The sequence below is a fragment of the Pteronotus mesoamericanus genome, unplaced genomic scaffold, assembly GCF_021234165.1.
Source record: "Pteronotus mesoamericanus isolate MK-2021 breed Mesoamerican mustached bat unplaced genomic scaffold, CSHL_Meso_final scaffold_118, whole genome shotgun sequence".
NCBI lineage: Eukaryota > Metazoa > Chordata > Mammalia > Chiroptera > Mormoopidae > Pteronotus > Pteronotus mesoamericanus.
Genome location: NW_026555301.1, coordinates 2,085,442 through 2,097,733, shown reverse-complemented (window position 1 = coordinate 2,097,733; position 12,292 = coordinate 2,085,442). Strand labels below are relative to the sequence as shown.

The 12,292-nt window shown below is 43.3% G+C and overlaps 1 protein-coding gene across 1 annotated transcript in view; it reads left to right on the top strand.

Moving 5' to 3' along the window:
- The window catches only part of NINL (ninein like), a 216,209-nt gene that overhangs the window by 122,940 nt on the left and 80,977 nt on the right, over positions 1-12,292 (top strand). The window contains exons 3-5 of the mRNA XM_054587462.1: positions 3,730-3,826; positions 9,200-9,372; positions 11,641-11,707. Coding sequence (XP_054443437.1) covers positions 3,730-3,826; positions 9,200-9,372; positions 11,641-11,707 — 337 coding nt within the window. The remainder of the gene's footprint in view (positions 1-3,729; positions 3,827-9,199; positions 9,373-11,640; positions 11,708-12,292) is intronic.

The following is a 12,292-nucleotide window of genomic DNA, read 5'->3' as shown; positions in this document are numbered from 1 at the left end:
TTGGGGTCGCGCCTTTCCAGCCCACAATGGAGACTACCAAACGGAGAGGGAGTCAGGACTCCCGGGTTCCTCCTCTCGTTCTTTCCCCAATGCCTCTCTCTCCAGACTCTCCTCAAGGCTCTCCCAGCCAGTCTGCACTCAGCCCCCTAGCTCACATGCGTACAAGCTTTGTGCGGAGCGCACAAAAGGCAGGTTAATTGATTCCCTTATGCCTGAGCGAGATGGTAGCTGCAGAGTGGGAAGTGCGTTATCATCCGGGCTCCACCGGCCGCTGTGTCAGTTCTCTTCACAAAGTTTTCCTCACCATTCTTTTCCCAGGCACCAGCCCACCCTGCTGCCGCCTCTACCCAGCAATCAAGGAGGGTGGCTGCCCCTGCAACTTTTGCGTTTGCCCTTTAAATATCTTTTTGCATCCCTAACCACCTGTCTCTGGCAGAGAGCACCCCTAAGCTTTTTGGGGTTGCGTTTTGTCTGTGTTTTCTCGTCTTTAGCTGCTGTAGTTTAGGGGTTCCTGTTTATGATTCAGACCCCATTCTTCTCGGGGAGATGCTAACTGGCCGTTTCAATGTCCCTCCGGTGCCAGTCCCTGTGCGCACCCAGCCCACCCTCTCGAGCCTCCACCGCAATTCTCACCCGTTGGGATGTGTGAGAGTAGAATCCACTGTCCGCGGCACCAAGGCTCCTCTCCCACTATCGCTCCACTGCTTTCCAGGTGATTACTCCATTATTTAGTTGCAATTCCAGTTTGGTTTTGGCAGGAGGTCAGCGTGACTCCCTTTCACTCCTCCGCCATCTTCCAATCGATTTGTTCTTTAGCAGCATGTTGTTTAGTGTCCATGTATTTGTGTGTTTTCCAGTTTTCTACTATAGTTGTTTTCTAGTGTCATGCCATTGTGGTCAGAAAAAAATGCTTCATATGCTATCCATTTTGTCAAGTTCATTGAGGCTTTTTAATGTTTCATGTGCATATGAAAAAGTTTGTATCTTGCAGTTTTGGCATAAGATGTTTTACAGTAGCCTATTAAGTTAATCTAGTCTACTGTGACATTTAAGACCATTATTTCCTTGTTAATTTTCTGTCTGGATGATCTATCCATTCATGTGATTGGGACATTTAAATTCCCTACTATTACTGAATTACTGTGAAGTTCCCCCTTTATGTTCATTATTATTTGTTTTGTATATTTAGACGCTCTTATGTTTGGTGCAGACTTATTTACAATTATTATATCCTGTTCTTTTGTCTACCCCTTTCTCATTATGTCCGTTGTTTTTTTTACATTCTTTTTTTTAGTATATTTTGTCTGATATAAGTATTGCTATCTCAGCTTTCTTTTCATTTCTATTTGCATGGAATAACCTTTTGTATCCCTGCACTTTCAGCCTGCATGTATCTTTCAATTTGACGTGAGTTTCTTAAGCACCATGTAGATGGATCATGTATTTTAATCCATTCGGCTGTCCTATCTATGTCTTTTCATTGGAGCATTTAATCTACTTTTATTTAAAATAACTATTGGAAAGTATAGACTTAATTGTCATTTTGTTCTTTTTAAAAAAATATTTATTTTATTTTTAGATGGGAGGGAGGGAAAAAGAGAGGGAAAGAAACATCAATGTGTGGTTGCCTCTTGCACACCCCCTACTGAGTACCTCATTTGCAATCCAGGCATGTGCCCTGACTGGGAATTGAACTGGCGACCCTGTGGTTCACAGCTAGCACTCAATCCACTGAGCCGCACCAGCCAGGGCTGTTCTTTTTTCTTTTGGTTGTTGTAGTTCTCCTTTGTTTCTTTCTCTTGATCTCTTTCTTTGTGATCTGCTTGTTTTCTTTAGTGTTTGTTTGGGTCCCTTTCTCTACTCATTGTGTATGTCCTTTATAGGTTTCTGGTTTTTTGTTACCATGAGTTTTTATATCTATAGCAGTCTATTTCAAGCTGAGAGTCATTTAAGTCTGACTCTATTTTAAGGGGACTACATTTTTACTCCCCCCTACACACTTTGTTTTTTAATTTCACTGTATCAAATATAAATATTTGCCTTTGTCTGTTGAGATTTCTTCTATCATATTTTCTTATTTCTGGTTATGGGCTTTCCTTTACTCTTTATGGAAGGCCTTTTAGCATTTCTTGTAAAGCTGGTTTAAAGGTAAAAGTCATTTTTTGCTTGTCCAGTAAACTCTTTTCTGTCCTTCAATTCTGATTGATAACCTTCTGAGTAAATTATTCTATGCTGTAGGTTCCTTCCTTTCAGCACTTTAATGATGTTCTGCTCCTCCCTTCTGGCCTGTAAAGTTGCTGCTGAGAAATCAGTTGATATCCTTATAGAATTTCCTTTGTATATAGAATTTCCTAGTTGTTTTCCTTTTGCTGCCTTCAAGATTGTCTGTTTAGCTTTAACTTTTTCTATTTTAATTACAATATTTCTTGATCTCTTTGGTTTCATCTTGGTTGGAACTCTCTGTGCTTCCGGGACCTATATGCCTGTTTTTTTCACAGGTTAACAGAGTTTTCAGCCATTGTTTCTTCCAATAATTTTTTTTTGTTTCTGATTTTGTTCTTCTTCTGAGACATATGTAATGGGAATGTTAGTGTGCTTGGTGTTGTCCTAGAGGCCCCTTAAATCATCAATTAATTTTTTTTCTTTTTGCTGTTTTAATTGGTTGTTTTCCACTAGTCTGTCTTCAAGGTTGCTGATCTTTTCTTCTGTGTTAGCTAAACTGATATTAATTCCTTTTTAGTGTATCATTATATTCTTTAGCACTGCTTGATTATTTATTATACTTTCTAACTCTTTGTTGAAGTTCTGAGTTCCTCTATTCCATTTTCAAGTTTAGTGAGTATCCTTATGAATGTTTCTTTTAATTTTTTTTATCAGGTCAATTACTTATTTTTGTTTCATTTAGGTTTTTTCTTGGTAATTTTTCTTTTTCCTTCATGTAAGAGGTATTCTACTTATCATCTTGTTCACCTTTCTCTCTTTGTTTATATGAATTAGACAAAATATCTCTGTCTCCCAGTCTTAACAAAATGGCCTTGTATAGAAGCAGCCTCATAGGCTGTGTGTGGTGTGTGGTTTTTAGAGGCCATTTGGAGCCAAGCAGGTGACTATGGCATTTGAGGCACTGGCCTACCAAGCTGTAGTATATCTAGGAAGGTATGCGAGATTCATGTAAGGAATGTCCTATTGATCCTACTTGCTTCCTTTGTTTGGAGCAAAAATGGACTCTGGGTAGTGTGGCTGGGAATGCACTGTGGCAATATTGCAAGTAGGCCAGAACGCTTGGATAGAGCCCCCACCCGCTCCCTGGAGATGGAGCAGAATGTAAACAATGGTGCTTACTGGCACCTGCACTCCTGGAGAATTCCTGCAGGTCCTGGGAGAGTCCCATGTTTTCCTAGCCTTCTCTTTCTCACCTCTATTGCTTAGCAGCTGTTCATTCAGTCACCAGTTGTCTCTTAGGAGTAATTGCTCTATGTATAGGTACTCTGTATATCAGTGTGCTCTTGGGAGGGGGGTGAGTTCATTGTCTTTCTATGTCACTACCATCTTAGAGCTCCTCCTTTTTAAAAAAAAATTAGGTGAATTTTGGGGAAAAAAGAAGAATGTTCTCAGTGCAAAAGGCAACAATAAAATGTTTCCATCTAAGGAGAGAAAAACAAAAGGCTAATGGATTATATGTGCCTTCTCTTGAAAGTAACTTTGACCTCACTTCTCAAATTCACCCAGGTTAACTTTGAGGATTTTAAGGAAGGTTTTGTGGCAGTGTTATCATCAAATGCTGGTGTTCACTCCTCAGATGAAGACAGTAGTTCTTTGGAATCAGGTAAGATGATTTCCTCCTTTCACCTTTAGTTTATTTTCATTATTTGTTACATTCAGGAGTATAATATTCTGATTGAAGAACCTAGAAGGTCTGAGACTAAATTCTAACCCCACTCTATTACTGCTGAGCTCTGACAACTGGGACAAAACATTTCTGTTTTTTCTTTGATTGCCTTATTTGTAAAATAGTGTTGTAAGGTAAAAGCCCTATTTTTCTTTAAACTGCATACAGTACTCTGAATACTATTGGTGTTCTGGTCACCCAAGTATGGTAGTTTCTCCCACACGAGCAATTCTCTTACACCATCTTGGTGCTCTAAAATTCAAATCAATTCTGTCACGATATACCTGAAGATTGTGTCTAATTTTACAGATTAATGGCTCAATCCCTTTAGTCCTTTACTTCAGAAGCTGTTTGCAAGTTCAAGATCAATAGCTATGAGTCAGAGTTTCCCACGACCCTCTCCTCAGGTTTGATTAATTTGCTACAGCAGCTCAAAGAACTCAGAGTAAGATTTTACTCACTAGATCATTGGTTTATTATAAAAGCATATAACGCAGGAACAGCCAGATGAAAGAGATGCATAAGGCAAGGCATGGGGAAAGGGTGCAGAGTTTCTGGGCCCTCTCCAAGTGCCCCACTCTCCCCAATATGCACATGTTCACCAACCCAAAATTTCTCCAAACCCCATCCTTTTGGATTTTTATGAAGGCTTCATTACATAGACCTGACTCATCAAATCATTGGCTATTGGTAATTGAACTCAACCTCCAGGCTCTCTCCCCTCTCCTGGGGCCAGGGAGTGGGGCCAGAATTCCCAACCCTCTCATCACATGGTTTGTTCCCTTGGCAACCAGCCCCCATCCTTTGGTGCTTTGGAGAAGTTACCTCATTAACATAAACTCGGGGATAGTTGCTCTTATTAGAAAATTCCAAAAGTTCAGAGCTCTGTGCCATGGATGGAATGAAGACCAAATATGTATTTATTATAAGATCACAGTATCACAAGCATCAAATAATACTATGTGGTGTCCTTACAGAATAAGTTGTTGACATGATAAAATGGATATGGAGGAGTTGAAGATTTTAAGAATTTTTAGTACAGTGCAGATGTAAGGTGTTTCTAGATCTCTGAGGTTGGCAGAGCAGGTAGGATGCCAGCAGCCCAGGACAGGCCTCAGTATATCTTTTGTCTCAGACAATAATGTTATGCTGTGCTAATAGAACTTAATTGACTCTTATTACTAAAATGGGACTGGTTAGAGAAAGATAACATTTCTAAGTGGAAGTCACATCCTGAAGGGAAAGCTACTTGGCTTTGGTAGTGGTCTGGAGGTAGAGGGAGCATTTTGAAGGGATGTCAACTCATGCACATGTAGATTGCACAAAAAGAGTCAGAAGATACTCCATTGGGCCTCAGGCTATGAATGGCAGTCACCTGACCTGCCAAGACTGAGTATGGTTCCTCTAGATGTGTATCAGAGTGAGTGGAATAGTAATGGGGCTTTCCCTTTTATATGGACTCTGTGTCTGAGGATGGAGGTGATGATATTGATCAGCAGATCGAGGAGTGGGCTCTGGTGGATCTGTGGTCACAAGCAGGTGTATGACTGTTGGATAGCAGGGTGATAGTGTGCGTAGGGCCTATGGCGGTGAAGAAAAGTGGGTTAAGAATATTGAATGTCTTCTGTGTGTCAGGCTTTGAGCTTTCTGCACATTTTATATAGGTTTTACTTAACCCTCATAGATATTCTATGCATTATTATCATACACATTATTCAGATGAGAAAACTGAAGCCTGAGGTATGAATGGATTTGTCCAGGATCCCATAGCCAATAAATGATGGCCACTATTTAAGTCCTGGTTTTCCAGCGTTAAGTCCTGGGCCCTTGTATATGAACTGTTGCCAGGACTTGCTCCTTTAGTGGGTGCTTATAGTCGGCCGTCTTCCATCCTCTTCCTGCTGGTTTCAAAGACATCTGAATACAGTGTAAAGAGCCTTGAACTAGGAGGGGAAGACCCTAGGAGATTCACTGGGTGCTTTAGCTCATATTTTTCTTCTTTAAGCTGTGAAGAAGACCACTTGCCTTTCCTAACTCACAGGATTTGAGAATGTGATTGTGTGACCATGGATATCTATGAGCCTAAAAGACGAGTGCCCAGTGTCACTGACACTGTATGTGCCCTCTTGTAATAAAGAATGTGTGCTGCTTCTAAGCCTAAAACTGTATGGATTTGTGGGACATGTTCTCAGGTCCTTCAGAGAGAAAATGAAGCTTTTAGAACTTGTGTTTTTTCTCACCCATGACAGTTTTGTTTTGTATTTCCTTTTATTTTTTAAAAATATTTTATTTAGTTATTTCCATAGGGGAAGGGAGGGAGAGAGGGAGAGAAACATTAATGTATGGTTGCCTCTCATGGACCCCACACTGAGGACCTGGCCTGCAACCCAGGCATGTGACCCAAATGGGAATCAAACCAGTGACCCTTTGCTCCACAGGCTGGCACTCAACCCACTGAGCCACACCTTTTGTATTTTACAGCTTTCCTCAGGTAAGTGGCTGTGTGCCCTGCCTGAGACACTCCCTCCCTCTTCTGCCAATAGATGGAGCTCATCCTAGTGTCCAACTCCAAGCACCTGTCCACAGAGGCAGGGTGCCCAGTGCTTAAAGGCCTGACTGGGCATTGATGGTCCTGCAGCCACAGTGTTTCCGTGAGAGTCAGAATGAGCCTGGTACATTCCAGGATGATGTTCATTTCAGCTTCCCACCCCTGGCTTACCCTCCCTGTCTCAGGCCCCCTCTGTCAAATGTGGTTTAGGTATCTGTCTTCTTGATGCCTTATTTGCTACCCACTGCTCCATTCATAGCATCACTCTCCCTGTTTTCTAATCTGTTTGCCAGTCCTTCCCACCATCTCCCACCATAACTGAAAAGTGCTTTTGATACTCCAGGAAGGAGTGTGTCATTGTGAGACCAAATCCCCAGGATTTTGAAGGACATTTCAGCTTCCGCATCATTCTACTCTTTTCATTAAAGGCCATTATTGAACATATAACCAAATTTATTGTAATTTTTTTATTTCATTACTCTTTTTCCTATAAATAAAAATGTACACCAAGAAGATACAACCTAGTGTCTAGGGTTTTGGTCAGCAGGTGTGCTTTCCTTTCTACCAGGATAATGAGGGGCCATGTCTTGTGTTCTGTGGACACTGGAGTGTGTGGCAACGAGCTGGGCTGTGCCCAGACTGAATATGTTTGGTTTTGGTAACTTACTGTCCTTCCCACCCCAAGAGGGTATGACTCTTTTGATTCTCTGGGCTGCCCCATTCATTTTACCATCATTCCTCTGCTCTTACTATTTCTGTTCTGCCTTGCCATGTGGGCACTTTTCTATAGTAGCATTTCTCCTTTTTGGAGGGAGGGAAGTGATAGTTTTTTGGACTCTGTGTGTGTGTGTGTGTGTGTGTGTGTGTGTGTGTGTGTTTTGTAGAACATTGGGGAATATATGAAAGAGGCATGTGTTTTTCTCAGTGGCTTATTACTCTCAGGAAACTGCGGACTTGTTGGCAACTGTGAAGAAGTGTGGCCAGCATCAGGACAGGGTGGGATTCCAGACATGGACTAGGAGTCAAGTAAGGAGAGGAAGTGGAAGGAAGGAAAATCAAGCCTACAAAGCAGAAACACATGCTAGTTGCATAATCTCCAGATGTGCCAACAAGTGGGCTTAGCCCAGGAGGTGGCCAGGACTCTACTTCTGCAGGGGTCTGATGGCTTAGGAGGGCATGCCAGAGTTCCTCTCTGAGTTTTGTGCACCTGATTTTCTCATATATGCCACAGCTTTCCACTTCTCACCTGACACAGAAATCCCTCTCCTAACACCACTTTTGGGTGGAAAGAGGAGGATTCTTTCCCACCCACAGTAACCAGTCAGCAGCCTCCCTATAAATGGAAAACTAAATAGGATGCAAGAGCTTTTATTCATTGGTCTCTCATTCACCCTTTCAGCAGCTCTCTACTGAGAGCCTTTCTTCATGTTTGTAGTTTGCCTCTTCTGAACGTGGGTAAGTTTGTTTACAGATACTCATTTTCCCTATGCTGACTTGGACACTTGGCACTCTCCTTCAGCACATCCCATGAGTTCTGTCACATGGTGAGAGTTTGTTGGGACAGGCCCTGTCAATGTTTGCTACCAAGTGATTAGTGATAATGCCTATGATTATCTCAGAGTTCCTCAGTGTGGTGAGAAATTATATAGTCAACCTGCATTTTGTCAGCTGCCTTAAATATTATACTCTTACTTCATATTCTGCATGTCCCATGTGGCACTGAGCATCTTCCTCCCAGAAACTCCTCCCATGTACCTAGTTTATGTCTGTCACTGGTATCACCATTCTTCTGGTCAGCCAGGATGGACCCAGCCTCCTCCTCTGATGGTCCCAAGGTCAGGGGCTATGGACTAACCATTTTGGTCATGAAAGAAAGAAATGTGGCATTCTTGACCTTAAGGAACGTGACTTCTGTAGGGATGAGGCTCAAGACACATCTGCAGTGAAATGCTCCTCGTTTTCCTGGCCTGACCTAGCTTCATCTCACTGGTACCTATGTTTTTCCAATTAGCCCATTCTAGTTGCTTCCTTCTGAACCCACATCCTGTCCTGGCCACTGCGCATGCGGCCCTCCCCTATCTCCCTCCTGCCTGCCTAAGATCCTGCACAGAGTCAGTGTCTTGTCTTCTCTGGCTGAGAGATCCCAGCTGCTCTGTGCAGATGTGGACAGGTAAGGTGGGAAGAAGAAAGTGCAAGATTATTAAGGTTTAGGGGATTCTCATGAATCCCAAAACTAAAGTTCATACCTGCTTGTACCCTAGACTTTAGATCTATGTGGAGCCTGAGCCTACACAGCTGTATTAGAGGTGTGTGCCCACCTGCATGTGCCCTACTGTACCTTGGAGTCCTAGAGTAAGCAGGGTGGAAAGGGAATTTCTCATGTCTAGAGTGGTATGTTGCTGGATTGTTGGAGGATTTTTTTTCCTTTGCATAAAAAAATTAGATTTTTTAATGAGTTTTTATTACCTAAACACAAGCAAAATATGCTTGAAAAAATTTAAACAGCATGTAGTTTAGAGTGGAGAGTCCCTGTCTTCCTGTCTGGCATTCTCAGTCCCCACCCTCAGAAACAGGATAATTGCTACTAACTGTTCCCTGTGTTCTTGCAGACGTTTTCTCTGAGCATAAAAGTACATTCATCAGTGGAAGATAGGCTCTGTATCTGAATCTACACCTTCTTAAAGGGAATCTCAGTGGCATGCACGAGTCTAGAGGCTGCTTTAAAGGCCTGTCCCCCAGAAACTTCCCATTTTCCCCTCCAGCTGCCTCCTATGCTGTTCCACCAAAGTATGTGAGAGGCTCTAAGTGGTATGGCCGTAGGACCCTACCTGAGCCATGCAACTCTGCAACCAGAACCAAATTTTTACCAGAACAGCAAGCCAAGGCCACAGTAAGAAGCCAGATCCGACGCTCTGCATCTCTGGAAAGTGTGGAGGTGAGTCATGTCCTCTCTTTCCCACCCCAGGCTGTCTAGCATTGGGGAAATAGCATTTCACTTAGTCACTTCTCACTACAGGAAGATGTAAAGGGAGGATGGGCATTCCTGGGCATTTTGTCGCCAGGAGCTCAGTGCACTTTGGAGAATGACATTTCATTCTGAGAAGTCTTTAGACGTACTTATCTGCAAGGAATTCTGGCTCAAAGCATACTCCTTCAGACAACGGGGTGGTAGAGAGTTTGTGTACAAAACCTTTCAAGAAAGCTATTTTTATGGTATAGTTTCAGAGGAGTGGAGTGGTAATCAGCCAAGGATATAAAAAGGAACCTGTCTTTCTAATGCAGCCCCAAGGTTAGGAATTTGGATGTTAAAGCCTGCCTTACCACCTTCCTCAAACAGTTAGAATATCCTGAGCCACACATATACAATTTGGAGAGCATATGCCAGATCCTCTCGGGCCTTGGGAGTTGACTCTAACCCCCAGTCTGCCTGAGTTTTTCATGTGGCTCAGGATCTGACCCAGGAGCTGGGTTTCTGGAGCCTTGTGGGCTTCATGTCAAGAAATATGTCCACAGGGCAGATCCAGAGTCTACAAGTAAATCGTGGACTCATTATACCTGTTTTCAAGGATTCCAGGTTTCTGTTTCTTGCTCTTTGTGATGACACTTCTGTCAGATGAGGTAGTAGGGGGTCTTATCTTTAATAAGACAGCCCTGGGCCTCCAAATTAATTTGTTTATATGCTCAACATTTATTGAGGCAAAGAAAAAAATATGTGTTTAGATCCCAGTGTCACTTGTCTCAGGGATGTGCTATACCTGGGCAACAACAACAAATCCCAGACATTTGCTTTTTTCATTCTCTTTTTAACTTGGCCCTTAAGGATGGAGGGCTGTGTGGGTCCATGTTTGTGTGCTGCCCTGTTTCTTAAAACCGTCTTTGATTCCTAGAACTAGAACATGGGAACACTGATTTTAGGTTGTCGGTTGAGTTGCAAATGGGACATACCAGGTTCTTCCATATTCCTACCCTCAACTCAGTGTTGGCTCTGAGGAGTGTTGAATTTTTGTCAACCAGCACTCTTTCCAGAATTGGTCATGGGACACACAGTAGCCATCAGAAGCAGACTTTGACTTTGTGGTTAGCTATGGGAGATTCCGGCCTGCGAAGTCCCCTGATTTGCCACAGATGGAAGAAAGAGTTGTTACAGACACTGTTTGCCCATCAAGGAAAGGGGAAGGCAATTCTCTCTTAAGGAGAATGCCCCAAGCCCCTGTACTCACTGGCTTTTATTGAGAGGGTTACAAGCAGGGGAGAGGCAGCAGGAATGTATAGGTAATCTAATCATATCAGAAACTTAAGCTTACAGAGAATAGGTGATGTTTAAAGAAGACAATGGGAGGAACACAACAAATTGTTTGGGTCTGAGATGAGCAAACATATGGTGCCAGGTGGGATTTGGATCATGGTCCAGGAATTTTATAAATTTCTTTCCCAGCTTTAGCTGGTTATCTGGTATAAGATTAACAGAGCTTGAGGGGAGAAACAAAGCATGCTTCTAGGAATATAATTTACTTCTAGGCCTGATTTCCCCTGGGGGCCCTCGGAGTTATCATCGGGTCTTGCCTATCAACCCTATTACCAGTGTTCAAGCCAAGTCTTATGGTTCCTCTCCCAGGCCCCAGCTTACGCTGGACTATAGTCCCCGATACCACTCAAAATGGCCCCCTACAGTCAGCTGCCTCAGTTACAAAAACATGAGATTTTTACTCAAGCAGGAGTTTCCTGATGGCCCTTTTCCTTTGGGATGCAGCTTGCAGAGGGCACCAATATGTCAGGTCCTTGCAACATGCCATGCTGTCCCCGGAACTCTTGAAGGGATAGAGAGACCTGCTCTCCCTCCAACTGCAGAACTGATATGAGTGATAAGGGATGGGTTGAGCACTTTCAGGCCTCAAGTTGAGATCCTGTCCTGTGATGGAATGTTAATTAAATCTCCAGGGCTACGCTTCTTGAAGAGACGCTGGTTTGGGGAGCATTTTTCTCTCCTGTTAGATAAAGTACAATGTTTTTGTTGTGTTTTTATTGTGAACTATTGCCTGGGTATGGGTGCTGCCCTGCAGTAGTGGGGTTTTATTTGAAGGAGTTGCATCTCACCAGGCTGTTGGTCCTCTTCCCCAGTTGTCGCTACCCAGCCCCAAGACATACCATCTACTTATTATTGGTGCTCTGCCTACTGTCATATCCTCTCTTCATTTTTCTGCAGAGTCTTAAGTCAGATGAAGAAGCTGAAAGTGCTAAAGAACCTCAGAATCAGTTGTTTGAAGCAAAAGGTAAAGCTGTGGCCTCATGCTTGGTGCTACCTTTAACCAGTGCTCTGAAAGCTCCAGGGTTGTTGAACAGTGAACCAGCCAAGTATCATTTCCTGGAAGCATGTAATGTGGGTGGTATCCCTGGTGGGCCTCTTCTTGAGTGTGGTTCTAGCTATGAGGCTGTCACTCTGTCCTCAGCCTCACCTGAGTTCAGACCCTATGGCAGAGTCCCCTGGCTAAGGAAGCAGTGTGGTTCTGCGACATTTCAATCTGCAGGGACCAGCATGATCCCACTTGGCAGGTGTGGCCCTGGGGTCTGAGGCCCATTGTTCCTAGGGCAGGCCCTGTGTCCCCTTCCTGATGCACAGGACTGGGTGCAGACTCTCCCCTTCTGTGACTGGATAGTTTTACCACCCTCTAGGGACCCTATCTGTGCCCCATATGGAGTGCAAGACATGGTCCTGGTCATTGGGAACCTTATGGAAGCAACCAGAAAGCAGTAGCAAGTATATGTAAGCAAATTGCAATAGGTCAGCTTGTGATATGTCACAAGGCAGGAAGTGCAAAAACTTGGCTTGTAGAGTGGGATACCAGAGTTGACCTTGA